The sequence below is a fragment of the Phascolarctos cinereus genome, unplaced genomic scaffold, assembly GCF_003287225.1.
Source record: "Phascolarctos cinereus isolate Bilbo 61053 unplaced genomic scaffold, phaCin_HiC Scaffold_4;HRSCAF=312, whole genome shotgun sequence".
NCBI lineage: Eukaryota > Metazoa > Chordata > Mammalia > Diprotodontia > Phascolarctidae > Phascolarctos > Phascolarctos cinereus.
Window position 1 is genome coordinate 268,325,819 of NW_027555847.1, and position 24,826 is coordinate 268,350,644.

A 24,826-nucleotide genomic window follows, 5' to 3' on the forward strand; every position below is an offset into this window, starting at 1 on the left:
TCTCTTTCTCCTCAAAATTTCCTAGGGCATGTTGTGTTGATTTTTCCTTTGCCTCTCTCACCCTTTAGACTTGCATATATTGAATTCTATTAAGTTGCAGTCTCCTTGAGAGCAAGGACCATGTTGATTTTCATCATTGTATCCCTAGGGCAAGAGTTCTTAACTTTTTTTGTGTCAAGGACTCCTTTTTCAGAGTAGTCAAGTTTATGGACACCTTCTCAGAATGGCATTTTTAAATACACAGAATGAGATAGAAGGTGACAAAGAAAACCAATTATATTAAAACGAAGATGTAATTTTTTTTTCCCATCCAAATTCATGGACCTTCTAAAATCTATCCATGGACTGTGAATGTCAGAACTCTGTCTCTCAAAAATACCTTGTACTTATTAGCTTTTTAAATAAATGTTTGTTGAACTGAATACATAAAGATCAGTTCTGAAATAATCAGAAAGGGCACAATCAAGTCTTCGAACACTGAGAATCAAGGACAAAAGACAGGTCTAATTTAGTGGTTCTTAATAATTTTGGTCTCATGACATGGATTCTTTGCCATGAGAAACTGTGGCCCACTGAATGCTTCCGCTAGTGACAGGGAAGGGGTCCTGAGCAGTCAGGCTTCCAGATCCAGGGCCTTGGGATTCTATTACCTCTCTTTCTCTTTTCCTACCTTCTCTTATTCTTTACTTCCCCAGGACTTGTAGCAAAGGAGGCATGAAAGAGTTGCAATTGCATTCTTCCAGAGATCAAGCTAGGAAGGGAAGCCAGCAAACTGCAGCTGAGGGTGGGAGCTGGGGAATGTGGAAATCTTGGGGTCTGGGAATGAATTTCAGGCATACTCGTGCACTGTGGTAAATCTTTTAATAACCATGAGACTAGTTCTATTTCCTTTAGTCACTATGTGCCCTAGTTTTCTCCCCTTACATAAAACAAGACCACTAAATCCTCTGGTTTTACAAAGTGTCTTGAGGTCCTTGGTAATAGCAACAAGCCTACTTGAAACATTTATAAAGTATTAGTAACCCACCAGTCACATGGGAAAACTGATTGGCAATAAATAGAAAACAGCACACTTAACATCAACCTTGTAGAAACTCCCTAAATCTATTTTCATTGTACATTTTTTAAATTACATCTTAATTTCCATATGTAAGAACAACAAAGACTTTTGTATATTTCAAACTCAGTTAAATGAAAACAGATATAGCATACATGTATTAGACACATATGTTTCTGGATAAAAATACTGAAACTGTTAACTTTTTCACTGTTTCTAACTTTTAGATAAGTAGTTTCGACATTCTTTCTGAAGACATCTTTGTGTATGTGCGTGCTATGCAAACTACAGTTTTTGTGTATATGTTACCATCTAAATAATAGCTTAAGTTAGTTGATGTTAATAAATTCATGCCTGAAAGGGGGTGAAAAACCCAATGTTCTAGAAATGTATAAAGCTTTGTCAGCCAAATTTTATTCTGTTCTAGTATATTAAACATACTATCCTTTTCTAATCCGTTATAGAGAAAGGAAGATGGTTCTCTGGGTATATAAAGCTAACAAAACTGCTCGATGTTAAGATGAATTGTTGATAAAAGAGAAGGGACGCAAGGGCAAAGGGAGGATATTTGACAATTCAAGGCTACATCCTGGCTTCTGAAAGACAATTATGTTTCTCCCTTTTTGCTCTAATTCAAAATCTATTCTGAAATATACTCTGAAACATGCAACCAGGGGCATATAATCGCCTTCATCATAATCTTCCATTTATATAGACATTAAGAGTTCTACACTCTTTTTTTACCCTCATTCCAACCCTGTGAGGTAAGCTGTGCAGTTATTACTTCACTAGAGGTGAAGAAGCCAAGGACTCAATTAACTGACATCAGTGGGTCAGCTTCTCAGTATACGCTCCCTGTCAGGCTTCTCTGGGATTTCCCATCTAAGTCTGACCCTAAAGTCATCCCAGACCTCACCCTGCTCCTGTCCTCATTTCTAGGTCTGCAGAAGCACAGTCTCTCCCTGGGGGATTTGGGGCTATTGTCTCAAGGCTAGCAGCATGAGGAAGGGACAGAGGATCAGAGAAAGTGACACCAAAAGAGTGACTTTCCAAAGCTTCCATTTGAGAACTTAAGTTTGATTCCAAGGATTCCAGTTCTCCTTATGCTACATTAACCCATCTCTAAAGGGTATAACGGGCTGCTTCTGCCCTGGAAGCAAAACCAAGAAGGTATGACAAGCTGCCACTGGTTAGCTGAAATCAAAGTTCCTTGTTTGGCGTTATACTCCTTGAGTTGGGAGCACATGTATACATGCATGTATGTATGGACACGTGTATATATATGTATTTTAAGTGTATATATGTTGCCCAGAGAGGCTTGTACGGTGCTACAGTATCTTCTTCCTCTTCCATCCCACAACTGAACTTCAGAAATTCTTTGCCAGAAAATTGTACCAAAAAAACCCCACCTCTATCCTCATCCTACCCCTACTGAAGCTAGAGGGTGTTACATGACATATGTGGTTCAGAAACTATCCTGGCCTCTATGTAACCCCACCATATACACACTCCTGCATCCCTAGAAATTTTTGCCATAGGATGGTGCCTAAGAATATTGCAGAAATTTAAGTACATATGAGGCTAGGCTCACATGGTCCAGTTTCTACATGAACAACCTAAACTCTTCTAAAGCTCTGGACCTCGCCTGACCTCTCAGGGACTTCTGGCTTTTAAGCCACACTGAATCTCTTGGCAGAGGTACCCCTCATGCCAGTTAATGACTAAACCCCAATGTAGCTCAGGAGAGCCCAGAGGGGCCCAGACAGTTCCATAACAAGCCCAGAATTCCAGGTATACAGGCTGATAAGAATAGCTAGATTGTTTTCTGTCTCAACATCTCTCCCAAGGAAAATCACCTGCCCATTTCTGTTCCTCCAAAGGGAAGGGAGGCAAAAAGACAATTCATCATCCTTCCTCACCATCTGGAAGAAAATTCTGAATTACACTAGGTTAGCGTCTCTAAAAATGAGCCTTACAGAGGTGTCCCACTAGCTCTGTTCCCTCCTGCCCTCATTTCTTCCTACAGTGGAGGGGGAAGTACAGACATAACCAGCTCACCCATTTAGTCTTGGGTCCTTCCCTCTCAGGCTAAAGGTAGAAAGACAACCTTGATTAAATTTAGACTACAAAAGAATGCGAGTGGAAAAAATCAGAGAAAAATTGGAGACTTAAAAGGAGAAAGACTGCTTCACGTACAGCTCCTTAAAGTCCCCATGACAAGAAGCATCTTTTTTTATTTTTACCTATAAAAACCTCTAATTATTCTCAAATCCCTCCCCAATCTTTTGGGTGGCTGGAAAGATGGTAGTACCCTAGACAGAAATAGGAAAATTCGGAAGAAGGGAGCTTGAGATATGTTCAGTTTGAGATTTCAATAAGATGTTTGGTTTGAGATGCCAACTTAAAATTTTCTATAAGAAGCTGGTAATAAAGGACTGGAGAGAGAGACTGAGAGAGACAGAGAGACACAGAGAGAGGGAGATACACAGAGAGAGACAGAGATATTGATGAAGATCCAGCAAAGCAGACTCAATAGGACAGTTCAGGAAGGTCGGACAACTGAAAGACCAACATCACTCAAAGACAGAGGAGAGAATATTGAGATGGTGGTTAACATCAAATGCCACAGAAGTCAAGTAAGATAAGGACCAAGAAAAAGTCATTAGGTCTGGCAATTAACAGATCACTATCAACTTTGGCAAGGGCAGTTTCCATTGAGAGATGGGGCCAGAAACCAGATTGCAGAAGGTTTAGAAGAGAAGGAAAGGGAAGGAAGTAGAGGCAAGGATAGATAGCTTCTTCAAGGAGTTTGAACACCCCCACCCCCAATCCTCCTCCAAAAAAAAGAGTATAATAATAGGACAGCTTGAAGGGATGGTAGTGTCAAGTAATGGGTTGTTGGATTTTTTTTAAGGTTGAAGACGGCAATGTGGACATGTTTGTAGGCATTAAGTCAATCAGTCAATATGAATTTCATATGTGCTTATTTGGGTACAAGGTGCTTAGAACTAGGGATACAAGGAAAGGCAAATAGTTCCTGTCCACAATGAGCTTACATTCTAATGGTAAAGACAACATGTAAATAACTAGATACACATAACCATCAGAGTAAATGGAAGACAATCTCAGAGAGGAAGACACTACAGCAGCTAAGAAAAACAGGAAAGTTCTCCTGAATAGGGTGGGAGTTGAACTAAGTCTTAAAGGAAAATCCAATTTTCTGCTTCAACTTTAGGGAGTTTATTTTAAGGGGAAAAAAGGATGAATTCAGTCAGCACTGCTCCAAAGCTCCTAATTAGGAAAATTACTAACATTTAGTAGGCTTTAGATTCTCAGCCTAACTTTATGTTTGTATCTATCTCTAGTTAACTTTGGGCCTCTTTGTAGTACTCTGTATAACATAATAGCAGATAATATCATTGTTACCTGTGAACAGACAGCATTGGAGGCAAAGATGTGGAGGAGTCCAGTTGTAGAAAGATTATGTTCTTCTACTCTACCAAGGGAAAACCTATGTCCTTATAATCACCTGTATTATACTTCAGTCATAATGCCAGCATCGATGAACTCTAAGAAAACTCTTCCTATCTGTCACTAAGTCTTCTGAGAGCCCTTAAATCAGGCAAAATGTGGAAAATTCTATAAAATCTTGTTATGCTGGTAACCTTATGACAGCCTTCAGATGTAAGACTGCACATACCCTATGCAACCCTGCCTAGAAAACCTGATTCTAGTCCTAGAAAACCATATCCCTTGATTTTACTAGGAGTTACCATCATGTTAGTGACAAGCAATTATCAGAATAAGAGTAAATTGTCAAAGACTGCCCAATTAAATTCCTGTCCAAAACCTTTCAAGCGGTCTAGAGATTACAGAATCACTTCTAAATCACATCCTTTTCTTTTGTGTAGGTAGTCATACTGGACCAGGACCCCAAGGAGAAAAAAGGAGGTCCAGTCAACAGTTACAGATCGCTGGGCCATCTCCTTCCAACAGCTAGTTCTCCCCCTCTAGAGAGCCTCAACTTCGAATGATTCTGTTATTCATCTGAGGTCTATACTAGCCTTCTCAAACTCAGCCCACTGGTCAAATCCAATAATGTGGAACATAATTGCCATTATTAGGAGAATAGGTAGAGACAGACTACTACCTTAGGTAGTTGATATGGACTGCTCCTCACCAACAAGTTACATTCATTTAAAAAATGATCATCAACTTGACAGCCATTGACAAACATGAGTATATACAAAAACAAAAAGAACTTCCTATTACATAGGCCTAGAGTTGTTTTAAGTATATCATTTAATAAGTTAATTCCAACATTGTCTGGCTTGTCTACGGTTATTTCTGAACATTTTTCTATTCTATTCTGTGTATTTTATAAATTTCTCATTGAGGTGTTTATTTTTTTAGAGGGATTCCTATCACCCTGTTCCCCTAGGCCAAAAATACAATTGAGTACTAAAAATAAAAATAAAATAAAATAAAACTTTAGTTAGTTCTTAAGATGGATTTTATTTTCCTGAACAAGTTTTGGTCTCAATTAATGGTTCTCATACCATATTTCACCACATAATCATAACAGATTTTAAGCCAAATTTTTTTGTGAAAAAGTGGGGTATGACCATTATATGATGCTTTTTTTCTTTTAAATTGTACCAGTATTACTCAAAAATCATTTATTACTAAACTGTCTTTGATGTAAGATTAGGATTGCACTGAATACTTGTGAACATACGTTAAAACTGAATACTGACAATGTGCATGCTCTGAGAATTCCAGGCTCACAATGTGCCAGAGATAAATGAGTATCCATATGCCACTGGTGAATTCATTGCTGCTCTGTTTACTTTTAAGTGGCATGACAAACAGAATTCTATCACATGACAATTATGTGATGAAAGGTTATAAACCAATTTTTGGACTGAAAAAACAGGGTGAGACAATTATGAAATGAAATACAGTCATTTAAAAAAATTGCCCACTTAATTTTGTGTCTCTACTCATCCCTTGTTTAAGAACTCTTCCTCTATCCATAGCTGTGAAAGACATTTCCCTGATGCTTTTTCACTTGTGATATGATCTTGACTACTGAGGTCCTGTATTCTTTTGCTCCTGATTATGATGTATGCATCAAATATACCATATAACACTCAAGTAGCAGTACAATGATACATAGTGGGCACTGTTTCCCAAAGCCATCTTGTTCCCCTACGAAGACAGCACAGTGAACCTAAACAGGGGTGGCCAAAATAAAGCTGGGGTTTCAGGTCTAAGAATCCTGAGGAGACAGCAAGGTGGCTTTTATATACTTCTGGAGATCCTACCCATCCTTCCAGTCCCTCAGTCTCACCACTTGGAGGCATCCTGGATTTCTCACTATCTCTCACAACCCCACTCCCACCCTCAATGTATCCAAGCTGTTGCTGAGACCTGTTAATTTCACCTTTGCACCACCTCTCGAATACACCCCCTTCTCCCACTCCTCTGACACCGCCACAACTCATCACCTCACACTTGGACTACTACAACAACCTGCTGGTGGGTCTGCTTGCCTCAAGCATTTCATTCCATCCTCCATTCAGCCACCAAAGGGATTTTACTACAGTTCAGGACCCACCATGTCATTCCCTTATTCAGTAAACTCCAGTGGCTTCCTATCACCTTCAGCACCAAATACAAAATGCTAACTGGCATTCAAAGCCCTTCATAATCTAAATCCTTCCTACCTTATACCTTACTCCTCAATACATACTCTTCCATCCAGGGACACTGGTAAAATGAATTATGTAATAATTTTAAATGAATTTAAATTTTATTCATTACAATAGCACCAAGACACATATATACACATATGTGTGTGCATCACTCAATCTAGAAAAGGCATAGCTGGTTATTTATTATACTGAGATAGACAATAACTCTACTCCCACAAGTTGGGAACCATTTGCTATAGCACTGAAATATCAATCCCTATTTGCGAGATGAAGCTCAGAATTATTTCTATGGACATGAAGCCAAACATCACACTATAGCTAAAGACTGGAACTCCAATCTTCAGACTCTGAGTCCACTGCTCTTTTTTCCTCTGCACCAAGTTGACTCCCCTATCTGTCTTCCATTCATTGTCCTCAGGCAAGACATAAGCACAAAGGAAGGACCCAGATACTGAGGCAGCTTTCTCAGCTTATGATGAAATCAATACTTCTCTCAACCTAATGAGAATCAATGGAGAGTAAGCCTCGCCTCCAGTCCTGTTTGTGATAATAATTTGTTCAGCTGGCTCTAATGAACGAGCGGATGGAGAATAGGCAAGGTTACTTAATGGTTGCATTTCCCAGATACTAGCCCTAGGCACCTTAATCTTACAATTCTATGTTGAAGGACCCATGGAAAACTTATTTACTACCTCAATTTTCTTTCCTCAAAACCCAAATCCAGATTTTGTTTAAATGAGGCAGAAGAAAGAAAACAGACCTCGTTTAAAGACACCTTAAACTTCCCACTTTAAAATAGGACAGTTTATATAAGCAGACATCTATGGCCCCTGAGCTGCTTTTCAGTTCAATAAAGTCTGACATCAAAAAAGTAAATGTTCCTTTCTCAGGTAAGGAAAGCCATGAACAGAGAAGGCCAGCTGGAATCTTTCCTGATCTAACAAAGTCACATGGATTGTGGAGGACAGCTCAGCTCTCCTCCTTCAGCTGTTCCTTCTTCCACCCCTAAACCCCCTAAGGACACATCCTATTTGTGATTCAGTTAGCACCATTATAACAGAAAACAATGAACAGAACATTATAAGCATGTTCTTCCTTCCAGTAAGCAGCAAGGTGACAGAAGATGGTTTTGGTTAAAAGACTCTTCAGCTCATTAAAAATAAAAGCTGCACCACCTCAAACAACAGGCCCAATGTCTGCAAACAGCAGTTTTCCATTTCTCTTCATTTCCTCCTTAAAATGTTCCCCTAATGCATATTCCATTGCTTAAAGTGGTTATGGGTTTCATACTCTAAGTCTTCTCGTACTATGGAAAATATGGGCTTCTCTTAGTTTTCTCAATCTATTGTTGTTCAGTTTCATGATGTCCTCTGACTCTTTATCCAAGAACCCTTACCTGATAATGCAGGACCCCTAGCTTCAACATGATCAAATTCAATTCCTATTACTGCCTACAAATTTCTAGATGATTGCACATCACATGTTTGCACATGCATATTTGTACATCAAACAAAACAAAGTCATACATACTGTGACCTGGGAAGAGTCTAGGAACTGGAGGCCAAAGTAGTCAGTTTCCACAAGGTCCAAATGATATACAATCTGATCAAACAAGTCCTGACCTTTGGCATGTTTCTGGAATACAAAAAGAAAAAAGAACTCATTAGTAGGGTTAGTCAGGAACACTTAATGAAATAAATGCTTTTATTAACAAAAACCACACCTCTAGCCACACACGCTTAACAACCCACAGCCTATAATTTCCTTTTAAATACATTTTTCTTCTGAAAAATTCCATTTTTTCCTATCCCTGCCCATTGACTTCTTAAAACTGAAGCAAAAATTACTATATAAAATAGCACATAAATATAAACAAAAGGTTTTCATTACAAATTATAAATATATACCTTCCCAACTAACCCATAACATGTCATTATTATCCAAAAATTAATCTTTTACATCTGAAGTGATTTGATCTTCAAAATTCTTATATGTTTCTCCTAATAGTTTCATCCTTTAAACTTATTTCCCTAATTGTCCCCTGATTTTTGTTTGACTTATTAAAAAGTTATCATCCAATTCTATAGGTTAGTCAGTCAATAAATATCTATTAATTGCCTATTATGAGGCAGGCATTGCACTAAGTACTAGAAATTCAAAAGACAGTTCCTGCTCTCAGGGTGAAACAAAGTGAAAACAACTATGTACACATCAGAGACACATAGGATAAATTATAGATAATTAAAGAGCACACAGTCTAAAGGAAGAGACAACATGAAAACATGTATATAAACATGATACATATACAGGATAAATTATAGACAATCAAAAGAGTACAGGCATTAGAATTAAGGGGGACTGGGAAAGACTTCTCACAGAATATGAGATTTTAGCTGGGACTTGAAAGTAGTATCACAAGTAAAATTTAACAGAAAGGTAAAAGGAGGCACATTTCTTTGAGCAAGGTAATATTTTATCATCAGGGCTGGTAACCTGAGAATAAGATGGGTCAACACCTGCCTCAGTTTCCAGCCAAAAACCCCAAGCAAAAGGATAGTTCCTCTTTTATAGGTTTGGGGAGCACAGAACATGGTAGGTGACGTCATAGGGCTGAGGACAACCTAACTGGTTACACAGCTGAGGCACAGGGAATAATATGATTGGGTGGAAGCTGGAAATGAGGAGCTAGCAACAGCACTCCCCTCCCCTTCCCTCCTGTGTCTAAGGGTTCATTGTTTGAGTCTACCTGTAAGACTTCCCTGCATAGCAAACCACACACCCTTGAAGGATAACTTAGTGTTGTGAAGACATTAGTCCCAACTCCCTTATGGCAAGCCACATTCCCCAAGGTTAGCAGAATTCCTTGAAGCAAGAATAGAACGGTGATTAGCAAAAGAACTGGATTTCTAAATTTAACCCATTAGAGGCCAGCTGAATTGTGAACTCAGGTCAGAGACAGAGAACCACGACTTAGGCGGTTACAGGAGAAATCAATTAATTGTAAATAGGATCAATAAGAAAATTCTATAGGATCACCTTCTCAGAAGTCAGGCAAGGCACAAAGCAGAGATGAGGAGGCAGAGTAGCAGGACAGGTGTGGGACATAAGCACCATTTAACATCATATCCTAGATCCATCATACTGATGGTTATTCTCAAAATTAAATGAGTTCTTTGGGAGGCAGCTAGTTCCCCTTCACTGGACATCTTTAAACAAAGATGTATGATCAAGTGTCCACAAGTACCATAGTGAGGATTCTTGTCTGGATTTGGGCTGGACGACTACTGATATACCTTCCAACTCTGGGATTCTATGATAGGAACTGAGAGGCCACCTCATTCATTCACCGGTGGGCAAAACTAGGAACACTTTTTATAAAATATTTATGGTAAAAATTCTGCCAATCCTGAATTCAGCCTTCTACCCTCAAGTCTTCTAGCACAGCGCTGTATCACAAAACAACCCTTATACCCTCAACTTCTAGATGGCATGGTGGACAGAGAGGATATAACGCTAGGCCTGAAGTTAAGAAGAGCCAAGTTCAAATCTGGCTTCAGATATTTATTAGCTATGTGATGCTGGGCAAGTCATTCAACCTCTATTCACCTCAGTTTGCTCAACAGTAAAGCCAGGATAATAGTAGCACCTACGTCCCAGTGTTGTTGTGAGGATCAAATAAGATAATATTTGTAAAGCACTTATCACAGTACCTGGCACTAGTAGGCATTACATAAATGCTTATTACCTTGCTCCCCGCTTTGGTGGTGAAGACATAACACACAGTAACAAAGATCTAAAGGCAACACTAGATGTTCAATGATTGACAGGTTCACCAAATGGAAGGAAATAACAACTCTGGTTGTTATTCACTCATTTCAGTTGTGTCTGACTCTTCGTGACCCCATTTGGGGTTTTCTTGACAAAGATACTGGAGTGGTTTTGTCATTTCCTTCTCCAGCTCATTTTACAAAGGAAGAAACTGAGGCAAACAGGGGTAAGTGACTTGCCCAGGGTCCCCCACCTAGTAAGTATCTGAGGCCAGATTTGAACTCAGGAAGAGAAATCTTCTTGACTCCAGATCTGATACTCTATCCACTGCGCCACCTAGCCACCCCAATTGGTTAGTGGTGTCCATGTAAAATCAGGCTTTTGCATGAAAGTCAAGATGCATGGGTGAAATGACAGGAAATGGAAGAGGCAACTGACCAACTGTGCTCTGTTTAAAAACAGGGATTTTGAAGGAAGAAGGCAAGGAAGTATACACTGTCCATTTGAAAAAGACTTCCATCTACAAGTTAAAGCAAAGCTCCAGTGCTTATCTTTTGTTACTCACATTTCTAAGTCCTCCAAGCTGAGCCCTGATTAGGGACTCGCACCACAAACAGTGGTTGGTGGAAGGAGAGAATGCACACTACTCTCTGGAATGATACGGAGACCCCAGAGGACAAGGAGCCTTCTGTTCCAGAAAGAAAGTCATCAGGTCGATAACTTCTTACACAGAAACAGAAGATAGAAGGTCACATGCAAAGATACACCACAAATAGGACGGTTTGGCTGTTCAGAGTATGTGTGAGGGAGCCAAGGACCATCACCCTGGAAAGGCAGGCAGAAGCCAAAGTGTAAAGGGCTTTTTACATGGCAGCCTGGGGAGTTTGTATTTTGTCTCAAAGGTAACAGGGAAGCACTGAAGCTTCTAGAGCAGAGAAGTGTCAAGACTCGTGCTTTAGGAATATCTAATTAGAGGCTGATTAGGGAGGAGAGAGGCTGCAAGCAAGAAAACCAATCTAGAAGGTTGAGGCAAGATCTGAGCAGCCCCTGGACTAGGGTGGCTACAGTGTCAGTAGGGAGAAGGTAATGGAGAAAAGATATGTCAAGGAGGGGCAACTGGTTGGATGTGGGGGGTTGGGGTGGGGAACGAGAGAGAAAAATCCAGAATGACTTCAGGGTTGTGAATCTGAGTGACTGGAAGAATGGCAGTGTGCTTAGAAACTGGGAAGTTCAGAAGAGGGAGGTGGCTAGGAGCTGGACTCAGGAAGACCCTAGTTCAAATCCAGCCATACACACCAAGCAACTACATGATCCTGGGTAAGTCACTTTAACTCGTTTGCCTCAGTTTCCTCATCTGTAAAACAGTGATAATAAGAACACCTATTTCCAAGGGTTGTTATGGAGAACAAATGAAATAATATCTGTAAAGTGCTTTGCTAACGTTAAAAGAATATATATAAACACTAACTATTATTGTTGGTTTGTCTTGTTCTACCCCACAGGGTTGGATTAGAAGTATTAGGAAGCTGCTGAGAGGTGCTAAGAATCCTAATGATTAGTTCCAGCAAAGTGAAATGGGCTATCCTTGCAGTTAGTAGGTTCCTCCCTAGTAGAGGTCTCTAAGCAAAAGACTGGGTGAACACCTATTATCAAGTGCATTCCCGTGTAGGTATGGTTTGGGCTTGTCATTTTGTGAGGTCCCTTCTATGAGCTTCTAAGATTTCTATAAACAGGTATTTAAGACAATATCCTGGCATTTAAAGGGTTAGCCATCAGCTCTTTGGAAAGCCTGGCTATCCAGGATACCTCTTCAGGCACTGGAGTGACCTCCTAATCACCAAATCCAGTGACTTCTTTTTTCAGTCCTCATTCTCCTTGATATCCTTAACTTTTGATATTGTTGACCACCCTACCCCAAGCCCACCTCCACTTCCTATACTTTCTTGAGGCTCCCTTCCACACCACACTCCTGTTTTCCCTCTTACCACTCTAACCACACTTCTCTTTCTGGCTTTTTATCCTCTTTCCAAGCCATAATGTGGAATACGTATTCCCCCAAAGCTCCACCCTTGGTCTCCTCCTTGCTCTAACCTCTCCCCACCCTGGCACTCTCATTCACAAATCTATGACTTCAAACCCCATACTTTCAACTGCCCACAGGAAACCTCCACTTAAATGTGCTAACAATACTTACTCTATCCAAAACTAATCTCATTATCCTTCCTCCTAAACCTTCTCTTCCTTCCGATTTCACTGTTTTTGTCTTGGGACACCAGTGTTGGTTCACCCAGTTTCCCAAGTTTGTAATTTTGAGAGTTATTTTCCTTTCCCCTCAACTCTCTTATCGAATCAGTTGCCAAATCTGGTTGTCTGATTCCCAAATCAGAGATCGTTGCATTACACCACACTGCTTCTTACAGATCAATCAATCAACAAACATTTATTAAAGTACCTACTATATGCCAGGTACTACCTAGGTACTGAAGACACACTGCTTCTTACAGATCAATCAACAAACATTTATCAAGCACCTACTAGTATCAGATAACTATGCTCTAGGTAGCACTACAGATAACAAGTACAAAAAAAAATGAAACAATCAGGGCTTCCGCTTCCAGGAGCCAAGATGCAGAGCGAAAAGGTAGTCGCTCTCACTCTCCCCTATCAACCTCTGAAAACCCAGAAAATATCACCCTAGAAAAAAAAACCCTGGAACACCTGAACTAGAAGAAAGACAAGGAGCAGCAGTGCAGTAGCCCAGCAAACGGGTCTCCCAGTGCCTCAGCAAAAATAAGGCAGGCAGAACTACAAGGGGCCCCAGGCTGACAAGTACCCTGAGGCATTCATCTGAAAGGAGGTGAAGGAAACAACCTAAAGGCTTCCCAAAGCCCGGCCTTGCTGATTCCAACCCAACACCAGGTGAGCTGTCAGAGCCCTACAGCCTCCTATTGTGAAGAAATCCTGAAGCCCAGGTGGTAGAGCAGGCAAACACCAATACCTGGACCTCCGAGCGCTTCAGTGAGGGTGGGGGGAACCAGTGGAAACCAGCTCAGAAAACCACCAGGAGACTCGGCACTCCACCGCAAAGGAATCTGCTGGTGCATTAGCAGAAAGGAGGGAGACAACACTGCAGGGAACACCAGGCAGATAAACACCCTGCAGCACCCATCTAAAAGGAGCTGAAGACAGCTAAAGGTAAGGAAAAGCAGGCAATCTAGAATTGCCTGAAAGTTCCAGCCTTGCTGATTCCAGCCCAACACGAGGTAAGCTGCCAAAACCCTACAGCCTCCAATTGCCAGCATAAGAGGCCCCAACACGCAAAGCCAGTGACCAAGACCTAGGCGCCCAACACAAGAAGCTTGGGTCAGTACCCTCTGTTCCCCAGCAGGAGAGCTCAATCTCTTTAAAGGCCAGGGAATAAAGAAACACCATGAGTAAAAAGAAACATACCATAGATTCATATTATGAGAAGAGTGAAGATCAAGACAGAAATTCTGAAGAGGACAACATTGTCAACAAACCCACATCTGCAACAACAAAAGGGAATATGAACTGGTCTGAAGCCCAAAAAGCCTTCTTAGAAGAGCTCAAGAAGGATTTTAATAGTCAAATGAGAGAGGTAGAAGAGTCCTTCAAAAATACAATTGGCCAATTGGAAAAAAAATACACTGAAGAAAACAAGTCCCTAAAAAACACAATTGGCCAATTGAAGAAGGAAGTACAAAAACTAACAGAAGAGTATACTGAAGGAAACAAGTCCCTAAAAAACACAATTGGCCAGTTGAAGAAGGAAGTACAAAAACTAACAGAAGAAAACAATCTGTTAAAAACTAGAATTGGACAAATGGAAACTAATGTCTCTATGAGAGAGCAAGAATCAGTCAAACAGAAACAAAAAAATGAAAAAATAGATGAAAATGTAAAATACCTCATCAGTAAAACAACCGACCTGGAAAATCGACTCAGGAGAGACAATTTAAAAATTATTGGACTACCTGAAAATCATGATGAAAAAAAGAGCCTGGACAGTATCTTTCAGGAAATCATAAAGGAAAACTGCCCGGAAGTCCTAGAACCAGAAGGTACAATAAAATAGAAAGAATACACTGATCACCACCTGAAAGAGATCCCAAATTGACAACACCAAGGAATATAATAGCAAAATTCCAAAATTACCAGATGAAAGAGAAGGTGCTGCAAGCAGCCAGAAAGAAACAATTTAAATATCATGGAACCACAGTCAGGATTACACAGGACCTTGCAGCTTCTACATTAAAAGACCACAGGGCATGGAACATGATATTCCGTAAGGCAAAGGAGCTTGGAATGCAGCCAAGGATCAATTACCCAGCAAAAATGAGCATCATTTTTCAAGGGAGGAGGTGGATATTCAACGAAATAGGAGACTTCCAAACTTTCCTGATAAAAAGACCAGAGCTCAACAAAAAATTTGATCTTCAAGTACAGGACTCAAGAAGGACTTAAAAAGGTAAATGGGACAGAAGGATACAATATGTTGTTAATAAGGGGGGGGGCTGTTTAAACCCCTACAAGGGAATATGAGACTTGCAACCCTTGAGAACTGTATTGTTATTACACCTTGTTAAAGGAGTATACATAAAGAGGGTGGATATTAGTTGACTTTGATGTAATGATAATCTAATCAAGTGGGTTAAATGGATCCAAATAAGTGGATCAATCTGATCTTAGAAAATGTACTGAGAAAGGAGGAGGCAGAAGAAGGAGATAAATTACATTACAGGAAAAGACACAAAATCCTATTACAGCAGAGGGAAAGAAGGGGGGGAGCATTGTTTGAACCTTACTCTCATCAGATTTGGCTCAAGAAGGGCATAATATAATCAGTTAGGTATAGAAATCTAACTTGCCCTATAGGCAGTAGGAGGGAAAAGGGGAAAGAAAAGGAGGGGGAAAGAAAAGAGGGGGAAAGAAGGGAGGGAAGAAGCAGTAAGACTAAAGGGGAAGAAAAGGGAAAGGGATAATAAAAGGGGGAAGGGACTGAAGGAGGCGGTGGTCAAAAGCAAAACACTAGTGAAGGGGAAAGGAAAAAGGAGAAAGAAAAGCATAAATAGGGGGAAAAGAATGGAGAAAAAGACACAGATAGTAATCATAACTGTGAATGTGAATGGGATGAACTCTCCCATAAAACGGAAACGGATTGCAGAATGGATTAAAAACCATAATCCTACAATATGTTGTTTACAGGAAACACATTTGAAAAAGAGTGACACATACAGGGTAAAGGTAAAAGGCTGGAGCAGAATATATTATGCGTCAGCTGAAGTGAAAAAAGCAGGGGTAGCAATCCTGATCTCAGACAAAGCAAAAGCAAAAATAGATCTAATCAAAAGAGATAAGGAAGGAAACTACATCCTGCTAAAAGGCACCATAGACAATGAAGTAATATCATTACTAAACATATATGCACCAAATGGTATAGCATCCAAATTCTTACAGGAGAAGTTCAGGGAGTTACAGGAAGAAATAGACAGCAAAACTATACTAGTGGGGGACCTGAACCTCCCCCTCTCGGCACTAGATAAACAAGAAAGAAGTTAAGGAGGTGAATAGAACATTAGAAAAGTTAGGTATGATAGACCTCTGGAGAAAACTGAATGGGGATAGAAAGGAATATACTTTTTTCTCAGCAGTACATGGCACATGCACAAAAAATTGACCATGTACTAGGGCATAAAAACCTCACAATCCAATGCAGAAAGGCAGAAATATTAAATGCATCCTTTTCAGATCATGACAATAAAAATTATATGTAATAAAGGGCCATGGAAAGATAGACTAAAAAATAATTGGAAACTAAATAATCTAATCCTAAAAAATGATTGGGTCAAACAACAAATCATAGAAATCAATAATTTCATTCAAGAGAATGACAATAATGAGACAACATACCAAAACCTATGGGATGCAGCAAAAGCAGTTCTTAGGGAAGTTTTATATCTCTAAATGCTTACATAAATAAAATAGAAAAAGAGGAGATTAATGAATTGGGCATACAACTAAAAAAACTAGAAAAAGAACAAATTAAAAATCCTCAACTAAACACCAAATTAGAAATATTGAAAACCAAAGGAAAAATTAATAAAATTGAAATTAAGAAAACTATTGAACTAATAAATAAAACTAAGAGCTGGTTTTATGAAAAAACCAATAAAATAGATAAGCCTTTGGTTAATTTAATTTAAAAAAAGAAAGAAGAAAACCAAATTACTAGTATCAAGAATGAAAAGGGCGAAGCTACCACCAAGGAAGAGGAAATTAAAACAATAATTAGGAATTATTTTGCCCAACTATATGCCAACAAATTTGACAATCTTAGTGAAATGGATACATATTTACAAAAATATATATTGCCCAGATTAACCGAAGAGGAAGCAAAATACTTAAATAACCCCATCTCAGAAAAAGAAATTGAACAAGCCATTGATGAACTCCCTAGGAAAAAATCTCCAGGGCCAGATGGATTTACATGTGAATTCTATCAAACATTTAAAGAACAATTAATTCCAATACTATATAGACTATTTGGGAAAATAGGTGAAGAAGGAGTCTTACCAAATTCTTTTTATGATACAAATATGGTGTTGATACCTAAACCAGGAAGTGTCAAAATAGAGAAAGAAAATTATAGACCAAAAATAAGAAAAATCCCTACTCACAAGAAGCTCAAATACTAATGGAAGTAACAAAAATATACATATAAGTATACACAGAATAAAGATAAATAAACACTTGGGAGGAAGAAGATTAGGAGTTGGGGGAAGAAGGGATAAGGAAAGGCTTCATGCAGAAGATGGTGCTGAAACTGTACCTCAAAGAAAGAGGAGGATTCCTAGCTGTGTGACCTTGGGCAAGTCACTTAACCCCCATTGCCTCACCCCCCCCAAAAAAAAGCAAGAAAGAGGAAGACTATATGAGGTAGAGATAAGGAAGCATGCATGGAGCCTAGGGAGAGAAGCCAAAGTGTTGTGTACAAAGGACAGAGAGAAAGCCAGTTTGGCTGGATTGCAGAGGGTGAAGGAGGGAGGAATGCCCAACAAGACTAGAAAAATAGGTTTGGAAGAAAGGTTGGGAAAGGCTTTAAAAGCTGAAGAGAGAAGGTTATATTTTATTTTTAATCCTAGAGGCATTAGGAAGCCACTGGAGTTGATTAAGTAGGAGAGTCACCTAGTCTGATCTGCACTTAAGGAAAATCACTGCATCGAGTGTAGGATGTACTGGATGGCGGGGAAAGAGACCAATGAGAAGAGTGTTGCAATAATCCAGGCAAGAGGTGATAAAGGCCTGAACTAGGGACAGATAGCTATGTGAGTGGAAAAAAGGGGACAAGCATGAGGAATGTGCAGGTAAAGGGGGCAAGATTTAGAAACTGATGGGATCTGTGGCAGAAAAGGAAAGTAAGAAGTTGAAGAGAGACTGGAAGGATGGTAGTATCTTTAATTAAAATGGGGAAGTGTGGAATTGGAGACTGTTTTGGGGAAAAAACAGTTCCATTTTGGACAGGTTGAATTTGAGCTGTTTTCAGGGCATCCGGTTTGAAACGTCCAGGAGAAAACCGGTAATGTGATATTAAAGCACAGGGGAGAAAATGGGCTCAATATAAAGACGTGGGAGTCATTTGCAGAGAAATGACAGAGGGAGCTGATGAGGTTACAAAAAAAGAGTATAGAGAGTAGGAAAAAAGCCTAGGGCAGAGCCCTGGGGAACAACCACAGTTAGCAGACAAGATGTGGATCTGATATCAATCAGCAAAGGAGACTAAGGAAGCGGGAAAGCCAGAAGAGAATGGTGTCACAACCACCCAGAGAGGAGAGGGTAACCAAGAGGAGAGTGTGGTCAGCAGGGTCAAACGCAGCAGACAGATCAAGAAAGATGAGGACTGAGAAAAGACCATCAGATACAGCCCTTAAAAATGAGATCAGCTGGGTGTAGTCACAAGCCTGTACTACTCCCTGCTCCTGCGAAGGCTGAGGCTGATGGCTCCCTTGAGTCTAGGAGTTCTGAGCAGCAGTGAGGCTAAAGCTAATTGGGGTCCTCACTAAATCCAGCATCAAATACGGTGAGCCCCTGGAGTGGAAGGTCATGAGGCTGCCAAATGAAGACTGAACCAGTCCATGTAGAAAAGTGAAACAGATCCCAACATTAACTGAGATGGAAAAACTGTGAGTGGTCACTGCTCTTCAAGCCTAGGTGAGAAAGAAGATATATGGAAAGAGACAGAGAAAAGCCAGATTGCAAAGAATTGAGGAGTGAGAAGAGGGAAAGTGGAAGCGGAAAGTGTGGCTGACAGAGATATATGGGTTAGTAGGACTTAGTCAAAATCTTTTAAGGATGGGGGAGACCTGGGAATGTTTGACAGTAATAAGGAAGGAACTAGTAGATAAGGGGAGGTTAAATTTGAGAGAAAGAAAGGATGATTGAAGACTGTCCAGCAGTCTGCTGAAGACAGAGTTATTAGACAATATTAGACTATTAGAACATATTTAAATACCCTGATTATATAACTATTTACCCCTTTGTTTTAAAAAGTCTTTTTTTCCCCCCTCTAGTCTCATCAAAGTAATAGGTTTGTTTCTAATTTCTAGGAAGTAATCTAGGAGTAGGAAAGAAGATGTTCTGCAGGATTCTAGAGCAGGATCTGGCTCTGGAGCAATGGCAGCAATGGTAGATTAAGGGGGTTAGGGAGAAGATGACTTCTCCCTAACTCTCTTCAGGTACAAGAGCCAAGGTGTGGCTGACTGGATGCATGACAGGAACTGTACCTGAAAACTAGGGGGCAAAGCAATAGGTATGGAGGGGTGAGGTGTTCAGAGGACTAAGTCCACTTGGTTTCCTCTGCCCTTCATTGGGAGCTTAGTCCAGAGATGAGTTCTTCATGGTCCATCCAACAGTTTCCTTACCAATTTTTCCCTCCAAGACTGTAAGAAGGGAGGAGGGCTAAGAGAAGGAAGAAGGACCACCCTCCAGGCTGTGGTGTGGTCCCTCCACCTGCACTTCAGGGCCTGTTTCTTTAAATGCTTATTTATGTCTTCTGTGGTAGTTTATGCTACAAATAAACAGTATAGTTATTTGCTACATGGTATATGTTGGAGTTTATGAATTCAAAGAGGCTCACTGAGGTGGGAGACAGGGAGGAGGGAGGCGGGACCCAGCAGCAGAAACAAAAATCTTCTAATGCTGAGTGCCAGAGCCCACAGTGAGTCTATTATTTTTATAATTTTCCAGATGAATCCTGTTCTTAGCCTACCAGGGGTGGGGAACCTATGGCCTTCTAGGTCCTTGGGTGTGGCCTTTTGACTGATTCCAAGTTTTACAGAACAAATCCTTTTAAAAAGGGGATTTGTTCTGTGAAGTTTGGATTCAGTCAAAGGGCCACACCTAGAGGGCCACATGTGGCCTTGAGGCTGCAGGCAGATCCATCCCCAAGTGGGGTCAAGAGTTAGTACCATTGCTTCTGTAAGTGTACCTAGCCTTAACTGCAGATTGATGCCCCTGGAACATATACCTCCTTTAGATGACACATCCCATATCTCCTGGGACAATTATACTAGAATGTTGCCAAGAGCTGATAAATTCTGTAAAAGATAGAGTAGTATGCATGATCTTTGGATATAAATTCAGTGTCATCCTGAGTTGCTCTTTTTCTGGGTGATGTAAACAAGTGTGACATATATCTTATCATAAAATCATCCCTCCCCTCCCCCTACCTGCCTGTGTCAGGTTGGAGGGCAGTTATTTTAGTGTTTAAGCGGGAAAGTATGTTTGGAACACCGAAGCCTGACAGTCACCAATTAGGCTCCCTGAGCTTTCTGATTAGCTGTGAGTTTTGTCCCAAGTACCCAGGTGGAAAATACACAATAGGTGTAGAGCATTTAGGAAAGAAAGAAGCCATTCTCATTCTGAGCACACATAATTGTTTTAGGTCCTACAGGAACCCCAGATAACTTAGGGGATTAATAAATTTGAGTAGCGCCCAATTTGTAATGAATAATTTATTTCTGTGCACTTTATTTTAATTTACTCTTGAATATTATTTAACTCAATCTCTTTCCCTTGCAAACAAACCTGAGAAACTGCATAATTACATGCAGTGATAGGAAGGAAACAAGCATTTGTGAAGTGACTATTATGTGTCAGAAGCCACGCTAAGCACTTCACAAATTTTATTTCATTTGATCCTCACAATACCCTGGGAGATGGATGCTATCACTTACCCCATTTACAGATGAGGAGACAGAGGTTAAATGATGCCCAGGGTCACACAGTTAGTAAATGTCTGAGAGAGGATTCGAACTAGTCTTCCTGATTTCAAGAGTCTAGCTCTCTGTCTAGCTGAGATAAAGGTGAGAAAAGATAAGAGGAAAAAAGTTGAGGCTAGGGCAAGGAACCATGGCATTGGCAGAGAAGTAAGAAAAGTTACCTTGTTCAAAGAATGAGCAAGGCAGTTCTCAGAACCCATGGAAACAAGCTAGCTCAGAAGCCAAGGCTAGTACCTCGAATCAATAGTTATACATGAGAGGTTTAGATTATAATAACAAAGCAGCTTTAGGCCAAGGCCAGAATTCCTCTGGTTCAATTCTAGGAAAAAAGCCAATTCCCCCAGGAATCTGAGGTTTTCAGCATGGCTTAGACTTGGCCCAAATCCCTTCCAAGTTCACCAGCCTATTGCTCTGAAAATCCATCTTTTTCCTCTTTAAAAGAACACGGGACTCTGCCCATATCCCATCCAGTGATGTTTCTCATTCTTCATAATTCCCTCAGAAATCACCACCAGGCAGTCAGTAATTACATCCTCAAAGTTACCTCAGTACCCTAAGACGGCATCAGGCTGGGATAACAGCAATATGTTCTCTTACTATTTCCTTGTTTATCTTGACTATCCCTCTTCACAATCTGTTTTATCCTTTCCAATAGGAAGATCTTTCTCTTTGAGACAAAACCAAAATTGAAATAGGTGAAAAGTGTAATGGGGATGTAAACTGGCTTCCACCCTAGCCTGAGGCAGTCTTGTGTGCAGCTGTGTATGGAGGGAAATGAGAATCTTGATTGGCAGAGAGAATGTTGAGCACCATGATGCAGATGCTCTTGGTTCCAGACACTCTTCAGAAGAGGCACTTGGACAAATGATCCTCCAGGGAAGTGGTAGAAAGAGAAAAAAAGGCTTTAGAATGATGATGATTCTAGGAAAACCAACTCCATAATGTCCCTGGACTTGCTTGAAATTCTAAAGACTGTTGAGAATGGGCCTCCTCTGGGTGAGACTGTGCTTTCTTGGTTTGAGCTAAGATCTCACTTGTGTATTATTTGGTAAATTCCAATTTATATAAGGCATCTGATTTCTGTTTGCTGAGTCGCTTGGATAAACAGGCTTATTCAATATTCACTATTTGTGATGGTCCTTTATTAACCAGCTGGTGAGTGTAAGTTAAAGGTTGCTTTCTCCCTTAAGAGCCAGCAAGCAAGAGGCTCCTGTTCTGAATCCATCATCTCCTGGACTATCAATATTTGAATGGTGGCAGACAGATATGATTCTAGCTCAATATCCCTGTCAGAACTGAGGAAAGAATGTCCAGCCTCTGAGGTGCTCCTGAGGCCCTTCCCCCACAGCTAGCATGCTGCTATCACAGGCATAGCCTTTGGCTCTCCTTTTCCCAGAACCCATTCCTCCATGCCATCCCGGAGCAACATCTATATATTAAGACAAGCCACGTGCTTTGAATCCTGATTCTTCTATTCCCAACAAGTGTGGCTTTGGACAAGTCCTTAACCTCTAGAGTTCAGTTTCCTCATTTACAAAATGAGGTGGTCAAACCTCCAAGATTCCTTCTAGCTGTAGATCCTTCAATCCTATGACTTGATGAAGCAAAATAAGAATTGGGAAGTTGGAACAGAATCTAAAGGCAAATGTATAAACAGAAATGCTAGGCAAATAGATAAAGGGTAAATCGGGGCTCTGGATGGCTATCATTCTAATAAGATGCTGTTGGGTAAGCATGTTAAGTGCTACTATATTTATCAGTAATTAGCAGAAGTCATATTCAATAAGCTCCCAGAATCACTACAATGTAGCCCACCTAAAACTATAAATGAAGGACTCCGTCCTAACTTTTGCCTCTTAGAGCCCTAGCTCTCCTCAAAGTTCAGCTCAAAGGTCACCTCCCACATGAGGTCTCTGCTGATGATCCCCATAGCTGCTATTGCCTTGCAATGGAGTAACCTCATGTGCAACAAGTGTGATAAGGGTAACCTCCAGATGGAGCTAGGCATACCATTAGTTTTGCCTTCATGGGGAAGGACACATGTTTTGTCTCTCACTATGCATAATCAGGAGCTACTGGTTGTTTGGTCCACCATGACTAAGGACTGTGCCATCACTACTGGGGATTGAGCCCAGAAGAGCTGCCTTGTCTGTAGGCTATAAGGGATGGGGAGGGCATATGTCTGAGTCCTTCGGGGTAGCCCCTCCTCTGGCATACAACCAACACCAGCTCTCTTTCTGGACATCTAGCAAGAGTGTAAGGGATTTCTTTCTCCTCACCAGCCCTAGTAGTTAAGGGGACTTTGAAAAGATGGCAGAGAGAACACATGCTTGTCTAGGAGAGCCTGAGACTCCAGTCTCTGCCCTCAAGTCCTTGACTGCCTCTTCTATCATGAACATCAATGTCAGAAACCTCATGAGTTCAGCAACTGGAGGCAGCTAGAAGGATAAAGCATCCACACAAAAGGAATCCCAGAAAAATAGCCCTAAGCTTGGATTCAGAGAGTCTGGGTTCAAATCCTAGCTCTACCAATGAACTACCTGTGTGACAACCTTAGGTGAGTTGATCTCCAAACCCTAACTCACATGGAACACTTGAAGAGTGCTCTGGCCTCAAAATTCTCACATGAAAAAAAACAAAGAAAAAAGGGGGCAGGGAATGAAAGGGAAAGAGAAGGGAAGAGAAGGTGAAGGGAAGGGGGAAAGGGAAAGGAAAGGGGCAAGGTAGATGGAAGGGGAAAGGACAAGGGAAAGGGAAGATTAAGGGAACAGGAAAGAAGAAGGGAAGAGGAAGAGGAAAGAGAAAAGGAAAGAGTAAGAGGAAGGAAGAGAAGAGGAAAGAAAGGGAAGGGGAAAAGGAAGGGGAAGGGGAAAAGGAAGGACAAGGGAAAACAATGTGTTGGACTAGATGGTCTCCAAAGAAATATCCACAGCAAAAGCTATAAAGAACCTGGGTGTGAAAGACTAAATTACCCCTATCACAATCAGACCATTGTAATCCTGGCCTATTAGACACTACAAGGAGTGGTCATTTCAAAATTCAAGGACTCCACTTAGGGTGAGGCATTCTAAACTGGCCCAACTGGGAGAGGCAGATTCCCAGTCACATAGGGTTCAAAGGGAATGATCACGAACTGTCTTCAGAAATGATAAGTTTTCTTTGGTAGTGCTGAGTTATTCAGTCAAGCAGACAATCTGTGTGGATAATAAAAGAAAATTTTAGTGCTGATTACAACAAACACACTGCGCAGTTCCTTTGAAGTAGGGCTCATTTCATTCTTCGTCCTTGCATCCTCAGCCCCAGAGCACACTGGTGGACCCACTGTAAGTGCATAATAAATGTCTGCTGAATGATTTGATTGCTAGGCACTGGAGAACAAAGAGGTGGGAAAAGACAAGCTTGAAGTGCTGGCTCTGCCATTTACTACTAGTGACCTTGGGCAAGTCACTGGGCCTTAGTTTCTTCATCAGGAAAATGAGGGGGTTAGACCAGACAGTCTCTAATCTTCTAGATTCTGTGAAATCCAGGCTCAGGAAAAAAGAAATGTTGTGGAAAGCATTTGTGTGAAAGTCAAGGAAGAGAAAAACAAAAGTTATCTTTACTGGAATATACTATAGACCAGTGCTTCTTAAACTGTGGGTAATTGAATGTGGGGGGTCTCGAAAAATTTGGCAACAGTAAAAGGTTTCTGAACGTGCAACAACCAAAAAATTAATTCAAAATCAAACACATAATGAATCTAAGGTGTTTCTGGCAGTGCTTACCCATGTTGCATCTCACAACTTCCCTGCAGCCTTGGTTCTGAACACACAACCGGCGCACTTTGCACGGCATATGCCATCATACCCGCAACACCAAAAACACTGCCAGAAACACCTCAACTCAAATTCGAAACTATTATATGTTACGAATTGCCGTGTTTTTACTGCACATGCAAAATCGTTAAATCAATTTTGCCTTGGGGATTAGGACAGAATTTCCAACAA

At 40.6% G+C, this 24,826-nt stretch overlaps 1 protein-coding gene across 4 annotated transcripts in view; it reads right to left on the reverse strand.

Moving 5' to 3' along the window:
- Positions 1–24,826, reverse strand: part of EPB41L4B (erythrocyte membrane protein band 4.1 like 4B) — a 247,130-nt gene that overhangs the window by 184,772 nt on the left and 37,532 nt on the right. For all 4 annotated transcript variants that reach the window (XM_078153049.1, XM_021004573.2, XM_021004571.2 and 1 more), the window contains exon 2: positions 8,305–8,409. In XM_078153049.1, coding sequence (XP_078009175.1) covers positions 8,305–8,409 — 105 coding nt within the window. The remainder of the gene's footprint in view (positions 1–8,304; positions 8,410–24,826) is intronic.